Here is a 20,219-nt window from a genome sequence, read left to right on the forward strand (position 1 = left end):
GCAAAGGGTGGTGCGAACTGCCAGATGCATCATCGGAGGTGAGCTTCCCTCCCTCCAGGACATATATACCAGGCGGTGTGTGAAAAAAGCTCGGAGGATCATCAGAGACTCCAGCCACCTGAGCCAAGGGCTGCTCTCACTGCTACCATCAGGCAGGCGGTATCGCAGCATCAGGACCCGCACCAGCCGACTCCATGACAGCTTCTTCCCCCAAGCAATCAGACTTTTGAACTCTTGATCTCTCACGATCAATATACATCAGCACTGCACTTTATTAATCTTATTATCTCACACTGAACTGTCATAAATTATATTCTCTCTTAACAACACACTGGCAACTGACTATCAACCGACAGTCTGAATGTCAATACAGTACAATACTACCCACTGTATATTTTACATTCACTTTATATACTATTTTTATTGTATGTGTATTCTATATTATGTGTATTCTATATTGTGTGTATTGTATACTGTACATTGTATATTATTATTGTGTTGTGTAATTATGTGTATATTAGATATGTCAATTGTGTTGTGTAAATCTGATGTTTATTGTAAATTTGTATATGTCTCATCACTTTCATGACTGCTATGTTACTCGGAACTGCACCCAAGATTTTTACCCACTGTTGCACGTGTGCATATGGTTGTGTGACAATAAAGTGATTTGAATTTTGATTTGAAAACAACAAAAGAGAAATTTAGCAGACTTTCTGAGCTGCTCTCTTCCATATATTAAAAGTGGATGAGGAACATGGGTTGTCAAGCTCCAAAAAAGGACCAAAAGCCAAATATAAGCATTATAAAAGTAGTCCAACAACTTGTGCGTTATATCCAAGTCTTCTGAAGACGTTCGACAGCTTTGTGTGAAAATCTTTCTTGACAGCCATGGTACAACTCACTTTTAACTCATTTTGTGTTCCATGAAAGAAAGAAAGTCATATGAGAAGGAACAACATGAGGGTGAGTAAATTATTACAGAATTTTCATTTTTGGTTGAACCACTCCTCGAAGCATTCTCCTGTCAGGGTTGATTTGACACAAAATCTGATGCCCTTTCACATGCTTGATTGAAATATTGAGGTATTTTACGGTTTCACTGATACCTTCCGAGGTAACTGGCATGCTAAAGTCAGTACAGGAAATTAATGTTTCTGAACTGTAATGGCAGGGTTATGTCTTGGGAAAAGACGTTGAGAGTTCTTGGCATAGTGCCTCTGCATTAATATCCAATCCCCTGTAGCCCTCTTTCCTTTAAATTTCTATATTTAAGTAGCTCAAATGATAGAGAGAGTGAAGTTGTTTCCCTGAGCACCTCACAGTCCCAGGGATCCAAAGTGGCAGTTTCTCAGTCCTCTGTCCCAGAGCTTCTGTCTGTCTACAGTATACCCTCTTTCATGCTCAATTAGTTCTTGAATTTCCACTTCTCATTCTGTTGCTTTTTACTTGCCCCCTGTACCTCTGTCTGAATTTTGACATAAACATATGCAAACACACACACAAAATTAATTGAAAATCCTGTCATCATTTGGAAAACTGTCATGTTATTCCAAACCTGTATGAATTGTTTCTTCTGCAATAGGAGATTTTAGGCATAATGATAGCCTTAGTCAGGTGATGGAGGCTAACATTCTGCCTATCATCATCTCCTTTTGTGTTCCACGGAAGAAAGTTATGCGATGTGAGGCAACATGTTAGTTGAGTAAATCCTGACAGAATTTTCATTTTTGGATAAACCAGCCTTTTAAAACTTAAAGAAAAGACAGGAACACACCCAGGCACCTTTGTACAATGGGCGAAACACCACTAATGTTTTCCCCCACTTTCTGTGACTGAAATTGGCATATATACATTTTCAGGAGGTACACGCTCGACTTAATTGCACATCCTAACACCAAAAAAAGATTGTGTGGAGCAGTGCACGGCTATTCATTACGTGCAATGCATGTCACTGGCATAATAAACACGAGAGCGGATTTACTGCACGGAGAATGGAGACTTCACCCTCAATCGGTGAACCAGGCGTGCGAGAGATATGGTCAAGCTGCTGTATCTATTCACATCGTGTGTAAATGTGTGACTACTGTCGTCTGAACCACTGTCAAAAGTGAATCTGTGAAAGAGATACCCAGCGTGTGTGCGAAATAGAAACTGAGAAGGACCTGACCATTCAGCAAGCTGCAGCCAGGTATATTTGTAGAGCCAGAGAAAATAATAGTTTTTTTGAGATTTTAAAATTCAGCAAATTAAACTTCAGCATTCAGTATGTTTTATATCTGTATGTATAGTGTCTAATAATGCATTGGCAATGTACACTTAAGTTTCTCTTGCTAATATAATTTGAAATGAACTGAATCTGCCCATTTGATCCTACTATTAAAAAAGTCCATTGTAAAAGGCAGAAGATTTTGCCCAACTTTTAATTACAGCATGTCCACTGATTTTATGGCATGTTTACATATACTTGTATTGAAGATTAATACCTGTAAAAATGTGTCTAATTAACTCAAAAAAAATAAATAAATAAATAAATAACGTACATATTTAAATATTTAAAATAAATTATGACTAACCAATTTCTAGCAAGTTCTTTGAGACAAAGTTTTATCACGATTAATTGTGTGATTAACTGTGTAATAATTAGTTATCAGATTTATCGAATCACTGCCCTATTAAAAACATAAATAGAAGATATAAAAGACTTAAATTTGAGACAAAAATCTAACATTTTAGTGAGGTTTATGCTTAACAAGAAAAAGCAACTTGCCAATGGAGTAAGAAAAAATATCTGAATGTATTAATATCTTGCACATGTTTGCTTCTCAACTGATTGTATCTTGTGCTAAGGATATTTGGATGTTTTTATTGAAAAAGGCAGAAATAGTTTTTTTTTTTTTTTTTTTTTTTTTGCAGTACATACATGCAGAGTGTTCAGCTAAGGGAGGACACAGAAAAAATGCAGGGTCACATAGTTGAGCAAATAGCTAAAAGCAGGCGTGGTCAAAACATTTTTTAGTAAAGGATTCATAGTGCTGTAGTATGTTCATTTGGGTCCTTTTTGCTGTCAGAGATTTTAAACGTTTTATGTGAAATATAACATATTATATTTATGATGGCTCAGGGCATTCCTTTAGAATTGAGTAATAAATCCTTTTTGGTTTTGAAAATATTTACTGTAGATACAAGATGGATTCTTTTGGCTTTAAAGGTAAAAGCAGTCGACAGTCTGACATTAATGTTTTTTAATTCTGTGCAAAACAAATCCATGCCACCAAGTTTAGAATCATGCAAAATTGATACATCCTCCTATCAAAAGAAGAAATCCAGAAACTTTAGAGTGTTTTGCTTAAGTACACATGGCGCATTGTGAATTGGCAGTTGATAGTTACACTTTACAGAGAGCGGAAATTTGATTTCAGTCTTATCTTATTTCCTCACTTATCTCTTTCACATATTCACATTTCCTTACTTTCGCTCACCCTCTGTATTCTGTCTTTCTTTCTATCTAGACAGTCCAGTTTTAGTGCTTTATATTTACATTTATTAATTTAAGATGTCCTAAGTGACTTTTGTAAAAAAATAAAATAAATATTAAAAAAATTCAACGTGATTAATAATAAAGCAGATTTTAACAAGATTTTAAAACAGAATAGTACAATTAGAACAGTAGAGAAAAGTCATTTTAATGGTAATAGAAAGTTCCTTTAAGAAAGCTCCTTTATTTATGGTTATGAATTAGTTAAGTGCTCTCGGAGGACAAGTGTCTTCAGCTGTTTTTTGAAAGTTAGATCTGTAAGAGAGTGCTGATCTAGAGGACTTCAAAGCAACAGAGCTTTGAATTTAATGTGGGCAGCTACAGGTAGCCAGTGGGGAGACATCAAGAGGATTTTAACATGGGCCCTATATAGTTGGTTGAAGACCAGATGCATGTTCTGGTTTTGTTATAGCATAGACCAGTCTTTAAAGGTGAAGTGTGTTATTTTGTGCCACTAGAGTCACCAAGCAGAATGGCAAAAATGTTAATCAACATGAACAAGCAATGAACAAATGTATTTTTATAAACTAACATTAACCAAGTTTTAAAATGCTGTGAAGGAATATTATTCATTGTTAGTTCATGATACTTAATGCATTTACTAATGCTATCAAATAGAACCTTATTGTAAAGTATTACCAAAAAAACTTCCACTTCAGTTGAGGATCATATCATTCTTTTCCATAAATTCATCATATCGTTCATCTGACCATTCAGGCATTGACTGTGTTTAACTAAAGGCTGAAGGAATTTTTAACTTTTAAGAAGTTTTTAGGATTTTGCCTCTCAAACTTTACAGATGACTGTACCTATACAGTCAATACAAATCTTACTTTGTACACTTTTGGGCTAGCACTTTTAAAAGTTGTCCTGCAGAGGCGATGTGTGTTGTGTTTAGAGTTTAGCCATGCTGGGCCCACAAGCAGAAGAGTGCCTGGAAGATCAAAAGAGAGAGTGTCAGAGCACTTGTCAGGAAATTGAAAAAGTAACGAGGGAGAAAAGAGGCAACAATTGACTTCAATACTCTCCACTCACCCCTTCATTCAGAAAGATGCTGTCTGACCTAAATTTATTTTACCTTATCTGCCTAGACGTTTGTTTAGCCTTCTGGGCAAACACTTAGAGAAATGTATGAAGTAAAAAAAAAAGAAGAATGTGAATATATCACATACTGAAAGTGATAATCTGAGAGGATGAGTAGACGTCTAGTGCACTCTAGTGGATCTCCTAAACTTCATTATTCCAGAAGTGAAGCCATTAGTGGTGCACAGAATTTCCTAAACCATCTTTGAAAGTTATTACCGGACAGTAAATCCACAGCATGTAAATGAAAACTGCTTTGATGTCAACATAAAAGCTGCAGCGAGAAACTGAAAAGCTGTGGCAGGGAAGAGAGAACTGATCGACCTAGACTGCACTGTCATGCAGTTGACTGTTGTTAAAAGTTGCTTCAGAAAATTGTAAGTAGCAGGAAACCCGCCTCTTGTTTAAGTGTGAGGTTTTCCTTCAGAAAAGCATCTGTAGAAGGCTGTCGTGATGGCACCCCGTTTATACATACAGATTGGGAGTTTGGCCCCTCCCTTCCTCGCCTCAGAGTTATGAGACGAGCCCCGAGGGCTCTCAGCAGCAAGCTTATTAAAGGCTTTATCCGTTTCCAGGATTTGCAGAGGATTGCGAAATAATGTTAATTTCTATTATACTCGCTGAAGAAACAAAATAAATTACAAACTTGTGTATCTACAGAACCGTCTTTGATATAGAGTTCTTTCCCCCTTTTTCCTGCCTGACACACAGATATGGCATCTAAAGCCCAGTTGATCTAAGAATGATAAGCAAATCGTAGGTGCTCAGGGCTGAGTCCTTTGACCTCCGTCTTAGCATGCCAGTGAACTGAGAGCATGGGAAATGATCCCAGTACAACATCAGAGCAAACAGAATTTGGCTGCTTTGACACATGGGACACTTTCAGTAAATTCTGTCTATGCAAATTCTATAGACTTTCTATAGATAAATTCTAATTGAACAACTGGAGCTGTGCTGACTGCCCCCTGCAGTCTCGCCAAAACCTTTATGCTCCGATGGCAGGAAAATTCAATAAATTCAAGAATTCACGTGCGGTCAGTGGGCATGATTAACTGCATAATTTTTTATATAATTAATCGCATTGAATTAGTGTGTTAAATTGACAGCCTTTGTTAGTGGATATCTATAATGGTTATACACGCAGGCCTGTGAGTCCTAGCCACATCGACAACACAGTACTACTCATCAGGGCCTTTTGGCGCAGCAAACGGGATGGCTTACAATGTTGCCATACGTGCACACATGCATGGAAAGCTGTGTTTGAAAACAGTGCTGAGTGGCTGTGCCAAAGAGACAGGCAGCCAAAGAGGACAGCTGTGTCCTGGAGTACTTACACATACTGACATGTGTCTGGGCCACTGAATCCAGAATGTAGAAATCCAGGAAATATTTGTGCATCATACCCTCTCATGCACATATCCTCTCTTTCCCTCTCTCTCTCTCTCTCTCTCTCTCTCTCTCTCTCTCTCTCTCTCTCTCACTCTCTCTCTTTCAAACACACACGCACACATGCTTTCAAAGAGAAAGCCATCCTATAATTGATCACACACAGATGATTTCACCATCCTTTGCCATAATTGCTTGGCTGGAGAGGAGGGAGGGGGATAGAAGATTCTTTTATATGAAATATCGAAATAACAAATCCGGGGCTCGGGGTGGACATTAAGAAGAGGAATGCGAGTGAAAAGTCATCAGCTGGCCCGCGGCCCAGTATCCGTGGCTGAGGAAAAGCCTGCAGTCATCAGAAAGTGGACGTATTTACTGCTGCGCCTCTCACAGAATGAAAGCGAGAGTGAAAAATGACTTTGTTTGTGAATCAGAGAGTAGCTAATCAGATCGCCTCACTCTCGTTCCATTGCTCAATATATATACTTTATCAGACCCCCCTTTTTCCCTCTGGCATTTGAGGACAGAGATACACTTGTGACACCCGTTTTGATGCTCACATTATTGTACAGATATCCATTAAATGTTGGTCGCATATAGAATTATAGAATTGTTTCTGTGTGTGTGTTTTTGATTTTAGAACACCCTGGAGACCTGCAATATATGTAGTAAGCCCATAATGGAGCGTATTCTGCGGGCGACTGGGAAGGCCTATCATCCTCAGTGCTTCACCTGTGTGGTGTGCCACCAAAGTCTAGATGGTATTCCTTTTACTGTGGACGCCTCCAACCACATCCACTGCATCAAAGACTTCCACAAGTATGACCACGCACACAAACATGCTTAATACATCTACACATTTTAATGAGCGAAACTGAGTCTGTTAGACTATAATCTGTCCTGTGACAGAATGGTTTGGCTCAGCTATTCTCAGATTCAAAGAGAACCATTTAAAAGTGTGAAAATTACAGTAACTACAAAATCGTCACTAAAACCAAGTAACTTTGAAGTAATTTTGATTTAGAGTTGCTTTAGTTACTGGGTTTTAACTTTGTATGGCAGTATACTGCAACACATACTTTATCCAAGACAAATTAAAGCGTACAGTATCTGAACCTTCCTGTACACACTATATATAATGTATACAGTATATATACAGTATATGTATACAATATATACAGTATATATATATATATATATATACACACACACACACATACAGCTCTGGAAAAAATTAAGAGACCACTGCAAAATTATCAGTTTCTCTGGATTTACTATTTATAGGTATGTGTTTGAGTAAAATGAAATTTTTGTTCCCTATCTGTCACTCACTCGATGTTGTGTCGATGTAGTGACACTAGGTGTCACTCTTGGGAGCCCTAAACACCTCTGATCATTTGTGTGTTATTCCTGGTTGCGGTCATTATCTCTCCGCTTCTGACGACCACAATCGCTGTCTTACATGTCTGGGCGCTGCCCACGCGGAGACATGGTTCGTGGATGGGTCTTGTCCTCATTGCGAGAACATGACCATGGCAACTTTGCAGTTGCGGCTTGCATTCGTAAGAAAGCAAGCCACCCCAGCGGCTCCCCGCCTCAGTCCTTCTACCTACGGGTATGAGGCCGTGCCGGTTAGCACTGGGGGCAATTTGGGGACCTCAGTGGGAGCACCTCAGCTGGATAAACCCCCACGGACCTACCATTCCCCAGCACGCTCGCTTCCCCGGTCAGGCTCTCGGATGAGACCGCCGGCTCGGAGCGCCGCTCATGGCCTCGCCCTGCCCCGGTCCCTTTCTTTCCGGAAGTGCATGAGGAGCTGACAAGATCGTGGTCCCGATCCCGATCTTTCAGCTCCCCCGCTCTCACTACCGGTGCACTTGTGCCCACAGAGCGCCGCCACCTGGCGCGGGTGCCCGAAGCTCCCGTCCGGGGCCTGTAGGTTTACGTCGTCCCTGACGGCTAAGGCCTACGGTGCTGCTGGACAAGCCACCTCCGCCCTGCACGCCATGGCTCTCCTGCAAGTTCACCAAGCCAAGGCGTTAAAAGAGCTGCAGAAGGGTAGTTCTGACCCGAAGGTCGCAAAGGCAGCCCTTGCCCCGCTAAGGGTAGTACGCATACTCAACTACCTCGACGACTGGCTGATCCTAGCTCACTCTCGAGAGTTACTGTGCGCACACAGGGACCTGGTGCTCAGGCACCTCAACCATCTAGGGCTTCGGGTCAACTGAGAAAAGTGCAAGCTCTCCCCGGTTCAGAGCATCACTTTTCTTGGCTTGGAGTTGGACTCAGTCTCGATGACGGCGCGCCTCACGAACGAGCGCGCACAGTCGGTGCTGAACTGTCTGAAGGCATTCAGACAGAAGACAGCGGTTCCACTGACACTTTTTCAGAGGCTCCTGGGGCATATGGCATCCTCTGCTGTTGCCACACCACTCAGGTTGATGCATATGAGACCGCATCAGCACTGGCTTCTGACTCGAGTCCCGAGATGGGCATGGTACCGCGGGACACATTGCGAGGTCGTTACGCCTATCTGTCACCGCCTCTTCAGACCTTGGAACGACCTAGCATTTCTACGGGCAGGGGTTCCCCTAGAGCAGGTCTCCAGGCACATTGTGGTTACGACAGACGCCTCCAAGATGGGCTGGGGCGCCGTATGCAATGGGCATACAGTCGCCGTCTCCTGGACTGGTCCGCAGCTGCGTTGGCACATCAACTGCCTCGAGTTGTTGGCAGTACTGCTCGCCCTGCGGAGGTTCCAGCCATTGATCTAGGGCAAGCACATGTTGGTCCGGATGGTACGCTCCCATTGCATGTCTCCTCCTCTGGAGTCAGCAGTGCCTCAAGTCGCTACGAACCACTCACATCCCGGGCGAGCTCAATACCACAGTGGACGTGCTGTCACGACAGGTTACGCTCAGAGGAGAGTAGAGACTCCACTCCCAGGCGGTCCAGCTGATCTGGAGTCGATTCGGTCGAGCCATCCTTTGGTAGACCTGTTTGCTTCCCGAGAATCCTGCCACTGCCCGCTTTGGTACGCCCTGACCAAGGCACCCCTCGGTATAGACGTGCTGGCACACAGCTGGCCCCCTGGACTACGCAAATACGTGTTTCCCCAAGTGAGCCTACTTGCACAGACCCTGTGTAAGGTCAGGGAGGACGAGGAGCAGGTCGTCCTAGTAGCACCCTACTGGCCCACGCAGACGTGGTTCTCGGACCTCATGATCCTTGTGACAGCCCCCCCTGGCGAATTCCCCTGAGGAAGGACCTTCTTTCTGTGCTTTCCTTCCTGCAAGATAGGCTGGAGGGGCGGCTGTCCCCCTCCACCGTGAAGGTGTATGTAGCCGCTATAGTGGCACACCGCGACACAGTGGACGGTAAGTCCTTAGGGAAGCACAACCTAATCATCAGGTTCCTCAGAGGTGCTAGGAGGTTGAATCCCTCCAGACCGCATCTTATCCCCTCATGGGACCTCTCTGTAGTCCTTCGGGGTCTACGGGGAGCCCTCTTCGAGCCCCTGGAGTCAGCTGAGCTTACGGCACTCTCTTTCAAGACTACCCTCCTGACTGCGCTCACTTCCATCAAGAGGGTAGGGGACCTGCAGGCGTTCTCTGTCAGCGAAACGTGCCTGGAGTTCGGTCTGGGCTGCTCTCACATGATCCTGAGACCCCGACCGGGCTATGTGCCCAAGGTTCCCACGACCCCATTTAGGGATCAGGTGGTGAACCTGCAAGCGCTGCCCCAGGAGGAGGCAGACCCAGCTTTGGCATTGCTTGCTTTACGCATCTATTTGGATTTCACGCAGAGCTTTAGAAGCTCTGAGCAGCTCTTTGTCTGCTTTGGTGGACAGCAGAAAGGAAGCGCTGTCTCCAAACAGAGGATTGCCCACTGGGTCATCGATGCCATCGTGATGGCATATCATGCGCAGGACATGCCGCCCCCCGTAGCGCTATGAGTACACTCTACTAGGAGTGTATGGCCTCCTGGGCCCTGACCAGTGGCGCCTCTTTGGCAGACATCTGCAGAGGAGCGGGCTGGGTGACACCCAACACCTTTGCGAGGTTCTATGATCTCCGGGTTGAGCCGGTTTCGTTCCGTGTGTTGTCAGGTCTGAACAGGTAATTTCCGGGACAGCTGGCCAGGTGTACCGCTTGTGTATAGCACCTTTCCCCTCTCATGAGGTGAAGACATGTGCCTTTGACTCCCAGTCGTGTTTACAAGTTGTGATGCCTGGATGATTTTCCTCCTTTGCCCTGTGGCAGACAAGTTTGGGGAGAAACTCGCTGCTGGCCCAGTACATGTGCTAACTAAGCCCTGTACTGGGGTAGGTGCTCCACATGCGCTGGTTCCCCATAGGTGACCCCATATGATATATCTTCTGCTTAATCGTTTCCCGTGGCATGCAAATTCCACTCGCCAATTCCCATTGGCCTTTTTTCAAAGATCAGTGGTGTTTAGAGCTCCCAAGAGTGACCCCTAGTGTCACTACATCGACACAACGTCTCGTTCCCTCCATCAGGGAATGGAGGTTACGAAAGTAACCGGGACGTTTTATTCTATAAAGTACTGACAACTTTTCTCCCAAATTCAAAATAAAAATATTGTCATTTAGAGCATTTATTTGCAGAAAATGACAACTGGTCAAAATAACAAAAAAGATGCAGTGTTTTCAGACCTCGAATAATGCAAAGAAAACAAGTTCATATTCATTATTAAACAACACAATACTAATGTTTTAACTTAGGAAGAGTTCAGAAATCAATATTTGGTGGAATAACCCTGATTTTCAATCACAGCTTTTATGTGTCTTTGCATGCTCTCTACAAGTCTTTCACATTGCTGTTGGGTGAATTTATGACATTCCTGGCACAAAACTTCAAGCATCTCAGCTTTGTTTGATGGCTTGTTGCCATACATCTTCCTCTTGATCACATTCCAGAGGTTTTCAATGGGGTTCAGGTCTGGAGGTTGGGCTGGTCATGACAGGGTCTTGATCCAGTGTTCCTTCATCCACACCTTGATTGACCTGGCTGTATGTCATGGAGCATTGTCCTGCTTGACAAACCAGTCCTCAGAGTTGGTGAACATTGTCAGAGCAGTAGGAAGCAAGTTTTCTTCCAGGATAACCTTGAGCGTGGCTTGATTCATGCGTCCTTCCCAAAGACGAATCTGCCGATTCCAGCCTTGCTGAAGCACCCCCAGATGTTTTTCTGTTTCAAAAGTGGCTTTTTCTTTGCAATTCTTCCCATGAGGCCTGAACCCCTGAGTCTTCTCTTTACTGTTGTACATGAAACTGGTGTTGAGTGGGTAGAATTCAATGAAGCTTTCAGCTGAGGATATGTGAGGTGTTTTTTTCTCAAACTAGAGATTCTGATGTACTTATCCTCTTGTTTAGTTGTACATCTGGCCTTCCACATCTCTTTCTGTCCTTGTTAGGGCCAGTTGTCCTTTGTTTTGAAGACTGTAGTGTACACCTTTGTATGAAATGTTCAGTTTTTTGGCAATTTCAAGCATTGTATAGCCTTCATTCCTCAAAATAATGATTGACTGATGAGTTTCTAGTGAAAACTGTTTCTTTTTTGCCATTTTTGACCTAATATTGACCTTAAGACATGCCAGTCTATTGCATACTGTGGCAACTCAGAAACAAACACAATGTTAAGCTTCATTTAACGAACCAAATAGCTTTCAGCAGTGTATGATTATTTCTAGCACCAAATTAGCAATTTAGCATGATTACTCAAGAATAAGGTGTTGGCCGCCAGTGTGTGTGTGTGTGTGTGTGTGTGTGTGTGTGTGTGTGTGTGTGTATATATATATATATATATATATATATATATATATATATATATATATATATTCACACACACTGGCGGCCAAAAGTTTGGAATAAGACAGATTTTGCTGTTTCGGAAGGAAATTGGTACTTTAATTCACCAAAGTGGCATTCAACTGATCACAAAGTATAGTCAGGACATTACTGATGTAAAAAAAACAGCACCATCACTATTTGAAAAAAGTCATTTTTGATAAAATCTAGACAGGCCCCATTTCCAGCAGCCATCACTCCAACACCTTATCCTTGAGTAATCATGCTAAATTGCTAATTTGGTACTAGAAAATCACTTGCCATAATATCAAACACAGTTGAAAGCTATTTGGTTCCTTAAATGTAGCTTAACATTGTCTTTGTGTTTGTTTTTGAGTTGCCACAGTATGCAATAGACTGGCATGTCTTAAGGTCAATATTAGGTCAAAAATCACAAAAAAAAAAAAAAAAAAAGGAATGAAGGAATGAAGGCTATACAATGCTTGAAATTGACAAAAAACTGAAGATTTCATACAAAGGTGTACACTACAGTCTTCAAAGACAAAGGACAACTGGCTCTAACAAGGACATAGATGTACAACTAAACAAGATGATAAGTACATCAGAGTCTCTAGTTTGATAAATAGACACCTCACATGACCTCAGCTGACAGCTTCATTGAATTCTACCCACTCAACACCAGTTTCATGTACAACAGTAAAGAAAAGACTCAGGGGTGCAGGCCTTAGAGGAAGAATTGCAAAGAAAAAGCCACTTTTAAAACAGAAAAACAAAAAGAAAATGTTAGGGTGGGCAAAGAAACACAGACATTGGACAACAGATAATTGGAAAAGACTGTTAGAGATCTTAACCCCACTGAGCTTTTGTGGGATCAGCTAGACTGTAAGGTGCCTGAGAAGTGCCCGACAAGACAGCCAGTTCTATGGCAATGGGGTGAAATGTCACCTGATTATCTGGACAAACTGACAGCTAGAATGCCAGATCTGCAAAGCTGTCATTGCTGCACGTGGAGGATTTTTTGCTGAGAATTCTTTGAAGTATTTTAAGAAGTTCTGCACATTTCTTTTCAAATTGTAATAGTAATTTTTCACGTTATTAATGTTCTGACTATACATTGTGATCAGATGAATGCCACTTTGGGGAATAAAAGTACCAATTTCTTTCCATAAGAGCAAAATCAGTATATTATTCCAGACTTTTGGCCGCCAGTATATATATTAATATGTCTTTTCATTGTCTCAGTTACATGAAGACATTGTGTTAAACTTTGAACATTTAGAGTAGATGAAATTTTTCCCTTTCAAAAGCATTATTATGTTATTTAAAATTGTGTCTTGGTATATGTACCTGTGTCTTTTGAATAGACTCTCTAGTGTTGTCACAGTATGGAAAGCAGCTTTTTGTATCTGTTAAGGAATTGAAAGGTTTCAGATGGAATCCGTTGATTGTGAGAATGTAATCACAACAGAAATGCTATTGTGTCGAGGAACAGTTGGGTCAAACCTGGACTGTACTCATTGTTACTATTGTGGTTTATATTGACCACCATCTGCAGAACATCCTCCTTTTAGACGTGTGTTTGTACAACCCAAAGAAGAAGTTTAGTCACCTGACTAGGTTTTGTTTTGTGTACACATCCTCACCGCCTCTCTATTTCGGTATCTCTGTTCTTGTCCTTTGTTCCCAAAATGCAGAACAAACTAATGTATTCATTGTGGAGCTTTCGAAACATTTGTCTTTTTCATCTGGGCTCCATTGGAAAATTTCAAAAGCTGCCAGTGTAATTGTAGGTCTTTCATTACTGATGGCATTTCCATATAAATGTATTAAAGCAGAGTAATATTTTATACATGGCCTTTAAATACAGTGGTTTGGACACTTTTGGACTTAAGTCTTTTAACACTTACAGTAAGTCATATTTAAAGATGTATACATTTAATTGTATTAGATAACAAAATGTGTTCCCTTTTTCAAGGAAATTTGCCCCGCGTTGCTCTGTGTGTAAAGAGCCCATAATGCCAGCTCCTGGCCAGGAGGAGACTGTGCGTATTGTGGCCTTGGACCGTGACTTCCATGTGCAGTGTTACCGCTGTGAGGTGAGTAAATGTACTTGAGTATGGTTGTAAGTTTCTAAACGTCTGTAGAATTTAGCAATAGCACACGAGCAAGAGTGCAAGAGACCAACAGCATGATTGCTAATGTGATATTGCTTTTAATACAACAAAAAATATTGAATAACATTTTTTAAACAAAACGATCATTTATTTTTGGAAAATAGTTCCAGAAGAAGTAAAATCATGAAGCACAACTCAAGCACAGCATCAGTCATGAACAAAACAGTGTTTTTGAATGAATCTTTTAAGTAAACGACTTGTTTAACTAATCAGTTGAGTCAATGATTTAATGACTTGTTCATATTATAAAAGACACTCAATTGTTATCACCTGTTAGCATACAATTGTAATCTGCAGAATGTCTTTGGTGAATGTATTCCAACCTGGCCTCAAAGAATCACATTACAATTCCTACATTTTTGCAAAGTGATTTTTACATGGCTCATTGTATGTATCGTGGCAGTTTCCTGCTGAAATTAACACTTAGAGACACTACTATGACAATTCATTTTATTCCCTTTCACACAAATCAAGAGTGAAAGGGCAGACTATCAATTCATAAATACTTACTTTTCAGCCTGTTCCTCACACAATGCTATCTTATGACATTTTGGCCTCTATTTCCATGACCGTGCTAGGCGCAGCGCAACGTGAAACAACTGTGCGCAAAACCGTGTCTGAAATTCATGAGAGGATCTAATGATTTTGTGGCAGCTCAAAGTGCAAGTGGGCATGGGTGGGAGTGTTTCGCTATCTGTGGGTGTGTGTGCACAAACTGTGGGTGTATTGTATGTAAATGGAAACTTTCGTGGGAAAGATATTTTAGAAGCATCTCTATTTTGAACGCAAAGTCTAAAGTTTGGAGATTCCACCAGCAGGTCGTAATAAAGTTCAAGTCCAAACTCTGATAATATAGTGGAATGTCATAATTTCATGTTCCAATATATATTTTAGATTTTGTACATAAACTTTATTACCAGAGGTAATTTGCTTCTGAAATTATGTCCCTGACAATCACAGTTGTAACCGTTTTATTAAACAAAAATGTATGAGATTTGTGTTAAACTTTTTAGAGGTCATAGCTTATTTTTGTTTATATTAATATATATTAATTTGTATTGGTATTTTTCCACCTGTTGTCGTAGAGTGGTTTTTAAGTCACTGCAAAAGGCTGGTGGAAGAAGTTGGAGAGGGTAAAATGTTTGGATTTGGGGAGATATACAATTGTTTTTACCACATTATTTGAAATGTAATTTGAATTCAGAAATAGTTTTGGTTTAAGTTTTTAAATAAATGTGTGTTTCAATAAATTAATTTAATTTGTGAAGCAAAATCAACTGGTAGAAGTGAAGTGTGTGCAAAAAAACAAAAACAAAAAAAAAAACATCCCTCAGTCCACAGCCTAACTTGAAATCATCCTAGACAATTTTATTAAAAATACTTACATTCTCTATAATTTAATGGAGCCTACATCCAAATTCTGATGAGAACCAAATTTGCCATGCGTAAAAGGAGCGTGCCAATATAAATATGCCAGACATTCAACAAGGATGCAGTTAATGTTTTATTTTTATTCATATTTTAATTAATATTTCTATTCTTCTTATGCATTGCACACAGCCCATTTACACTACCAAACTCTTATGAATGGGCTGTCTTTGTTTATATCACTGGTGCTTGACAGGGAATGGACTATACAATATGAAAATACCAAAACTTAATGGCCATGCCCAGTGCCAACTGACTTTGCACGTATGAAATATCGCATAGCGTTGTGCTTAGCGCTCTTAAAAAAGGGCCCTTTAACACTTTACTGTAGTGCATAATTTGGATGATGATACATTTTAACATTTGCATTGCATAATTAACTACATTTACAAGCTTGTTTGACTGTGATCAAATTGTGTCGTAGCTCAACTGATTAAGAGTTGCACTAACAATGCAGTGGACTGGGGTGCAAGTCCTGAATAGCATGCAGGTCAACACATGAGCCCAAAGTGTCATAGAAGCACAACAAAATGACCTGTTTGCTTCAGCAATTGTATTTTTCATGTCACATTTACTTTTTATGACACTATCGATAAGGTTTAGGTTTAAGGTTTAGGGTTGGGAGGATTGTTTTTTTTTTTTTAACCTTAAAAACCTCATCAGTGGACATTTCATCTTGGAACTGCTGTGATATATGTAAGGAACCACATTAAATCATTTTGCAAAAATGGGGACACAGTCATGTAATTTTCATGAGATCTGGATTGTTGATGGATTCAAAAGGGTCAAGTCACTGGGATTAATCGAAATCCCCACCACTATTTGGAAAGCCACGAACACAGTCAAGTGGAGTGATAACATTTTTTAATTGACCCAGTGCTGTTATGCGGAATATCAGCACTCATTGAATACGACTTGGCCGATCACATTTGAGGACGAGAACAAAATGTTGTCTAAATGTAATTGTGTACTGACTCTTGATTTTTCACATACTGAAAAATGTACTATTTTGTGTGTGTGCACAATATAGGGCTGTGACTGTCTTCTCTCTGAGGGAGACAGTCAGGGTTGCTACCCTCTAGATGGGCATGTTCTCTGCAAAAACTGCAACACCAGTCGCATCCAGGCCCTCACTGCTAAGGCTACGACTGACCTCTGAGTCATACACATACAGAATATACACGCACATCCCTAGTATCCCTGCAGATGCATTCGTCCATTCCTGAGAAACACCATATTCTGTCACATCACTGCACACAAATATTTATCCCTAGACATACCCAATGCACATGCACGCATAAAGCTGTCATTCCACTTAAGGGGACACATCTTTTCTTGTTGCTTATGCGCCTCCACACACTGTATTGAAATTGCACTCATTTATTCTGTCCAGGGAAAAGTATCCCTTCTTACTAGCATATATGTATTCATCAAGGTTCACAGCAGCTGATTTTGAACACCTAAATAATGTAGACCTTATAAGAGATAATGTATATAGAGATGGGCAGTGTTTTAAAATGCTCCTATCAGTTTTTAACAATGTATTTTTAAAGAAATAATTTTACCCAAAATTGAAAATTCTGTCATTGTTTACTCACCACCATGTCGTTCCAAACCCATATGACTTTCTTTCTTCCATGGAACACAAAAGGAGATCATTCAGTCACTATTCACTTTTATTGTATAAAAAAGATACAATGAAAGTGAATGGTGATTAAAGCAAATAGGGTCTATCGATTATTTTGGTAATCGAGTAATCTAGCGATTATTCTGAAAAATAATCGAGTAATCAAAAATTACCCAACTCAGATTGCATAAAGTTGTCAAGGCGAAGTCACATTTGGCTAAAGTTTTTATGTATTGTATGACTGAATAACAACAATAAAACAATTTTGAAAACAATAACAGACACCCAAAGCAGATCTATAATATAAAACAATTATACAATTCAAGCTGACAGAGATTGGCTTCTCCAGGTGTGCCCAACTTTTTTTGTAATGCAACATCTACTTTTTTCTTTAACTAGCTCAACATGATCTACCCATTTTAGTTCAGAACTCAAATATGGGAAAACAGGCCATGGCAAAAAAAAAAACAAAAAAAAAAACATTTTTTAAAAAACAATGTCTGCCTACTAAACTTGTTTATTGAGGATGAGTTATATACACCGATCAGCCACAACATTAAAACCACCTGCCTAATATTGTGTAGGTCCCCCTCGTGCCGCCAAAACAGTGCCAACCCGCATTGCAGAATAGCATTCTGAGATGCTATTCTTCTCACCAGAATTGTAAAGGGTGGTTATCTGAGTTACCGTAGACTTTGTCAGTTCGAACCAGTCTGGACATTTTCCGTTGACCTCTCTCATCAACAAGGCATTTCCGTCCACAGCACTGCCGCTTACTGGGTGTTTTTGTTTTTGGTACCATTCTGAGTAAATTCTAGAGACTGTTGTGTGTGAAAATCCCAGGAGATCAGCAGTTACAGAAATACCCAAACCAGCCTGTCTGGCACCAACAATAATTCATGCGATTATCTAATCAGCCAATCATGTGGCAGCAGTGCAGTGCATAAAATCACGCATATATGGGTCAAGTGCTTCAGTTTATGATCACATCAACCATCAGAATGGGGAAAAAGCGTGATCTCAGTGATTTGGACTGGGACCGTGGCATTATTTTTGGTGCCAGATGGGCTGGTTTGAGTATTTCTGTAACTGCTGATCTCCTGGGATTTTCATGCACAACAGTCTCTAGAATTTGGCACTGTTTTGGCGGCACGAGGGGGACCTACACAATATTAGGCAGGTGGTTTTAATGTTGTGACTGATCGGTGTACATGGTTAAACTATTTACAGACAATTAAGAGCCATTTTATTTGTTTTTTGTTTTAACTTGTTTGTTGTTTTTTATCACCTGCATGCAAGACACAATACAATATTCACAGTATTCGTGTGAGATACATTTTTTCACTCTTGCGTTGAGCTGCAGCAGTTGTGGGCATTGTTGCACTTGTGCTACATTCTGCAGATCGCAAAAGCTTGTTGCTTGCCACGTACAGTGTAAAAAGCCCTTAAGCATCTGGACATTCAGTTCCGTATTAAGTAAACTGTTAATAATTTCACATGCGAAGACTAGCCATTTCTTCTCAGGTAAGGCAAAGTTTTATACTGCTTCTGTGGGACGAGACGCGCAGCTGTGGCTTTAACAGCAGACTCACGATGAGCTTTGACTGACAGCACACAGACCTGTGGTTTTATTCAGTAAATAAAGTTCTCTGAATTCCCACATTGAGTTTTACCTGTAATAATGGCCATAAACTAGCAAATATTAATTTTTAAACATAATCATCATGAAATCTAATTTACTAATTTACTCAGAACAGAACTCAAAAGATAATTTGCTGAAAATAACCTAATTAGATTGAATTCGGTGTGTTTGTGCATCCGCAACTGCATGTATAACTTTAATCAAGTCCAAAGGACGTCTTTTTCACGACATTATTTTATGTTGCTTCATTAAGGCCTTTCATAAAAGCCTGTGTAGATAAATAGGTTTAGATTGCATTCCAGTGTTTTTTTTTGTTGTTGTTTTTTTTCTGAATTCAGCATGTTCCGTGCAGTAACAAAAAGCTCAACTTCTCTCAAATTGCTTGCAGCCTTAACTTACCGTGCTGTGTTCAGTGGTTTTGTGAAAGCTGGATGTCAACTTTTCAAGTGCTGTTGCATTGCTGAAGTGTTTTGGGTTTTTGTTGTTTTTTAGGTCCTGCATTGTTTTTCAAATCTAAAGTGAAGCGCTCTCACACAGCTGACACCTCTTGTCATTGCTTTCGTACCCTCATCCGTGCACTTCCGCCTTATTTTCGATTGTCAAATTAGCAGTTTTGTTATCAAGGAATTTCTTTAAGCAAACATTCAGCCTAGCATCTCCTTTTGTGTTCTATAGAAGAAAGTCATATAGCTTTTGAACAATAGACATGACAGTTGATTTTAACATTTGGGTGCACTATCCCATTAATAATACTTATTAAAACTCATAGAACATCACAGACTCTACCTCTGAAAAGGGACCATGCTCTACAGTAGCTATGCCTTTAAGTATGTATCTGACCTATGGCTTTGATTTTAATATTGACTTCTGAACTATGTTGAAACTGTATTTCACCATCAATCACAGAGGCAAGATCTATGGAAATACACTTTCATTCAGAGCTACTAGTTATATACACAAAAGGTGCGTTCCAATCCACAGGGTGCCTACGCAGTGTTCTCTGCTCCTTACTCACTGAGCATGGGATATCTGTTGAAGTTCACTTCATTTGACAAAATTGTACATTTTTGGAATACCCTGCAACATCATCAAACAGACAATGCTTGAGTCATGCAGATTTTGCGGTTCAAGTAAGATGACACAATATACTAGTGTAAATTCATATATTGTAAATATACAATAAATAACCTAACATCCATATATATATATATATACAGGTGCATCTCAATAAATTAGAATGTCGTGGAAAAGTTCATTTATTTCAGTAATTCAGCTCAAATTGTGAAACTCGTGTATTAAATAAATTCAATGCACACAGACTGAAGTAGTTTAAGTCTTTGGTTCTTTTAATTGTGATGATTTTGGCTCATATTTAACAAAAACCCACCAATTCACTATCTCAAAAAATTAGAATACATCATAAGACCAATAAAAAAAACATTTTTAGTGAATTGTTGGCCTTCTGGAAAGTATGTTCATTTACTGTATATGTACTCAATACTTGGTAGGGG

The 20,219-nt window shown here is 40.2% G+C and overlaps 1 protein-coding gene across 1 annotated transcript in view; it reads left to right on the forward strand.

The window, feature by feature from the left end:
* Positions 1-19,951, forward strand: part of LOC127449647 (lipoma-preferred partner homolog) — a 297,225-nt gene extending 277,274 nt beyond the window's left edge. Inside the window, exons 9-11 of the mRNA XM_051713194.1 lie at positions 6,648-6,826; positions 13,813-13,933; positions 16,470-19,951. Coding sequence (XP_051569154.1) covers positions 6,648-6,826; positions 13,813-13,933; positions 16,470-16,598 — 429 coding nt within the window. The 3' untranslated portion in view covers positions 16,599-19,951. The remainder of the gene's footprint in view (positions 1-6,647; positions 6,827-13,812; positions 13,934-16,469) is intronic.
* The last annotated feature ends 268 nt before the right edge of the window (positions 19,952-20,219 follow it).

Source organism: Myxocyprinus asiaticus, chromosome 12, assembly GCF_019703515.2.
Source record: "Myxocyprinus asiaticus isolate MX2 ecotype Aquarium Trade chromosome 12, UBuf_Myxa_2, whole genome shotgun sequence".
Lineage (NCBI taxonomy): Eukaryota > Metazoa > Chordata > Actinopteri > Cypriniformes > Catostomidae > Myxocyprinus > Myxocyprinus asiaticus.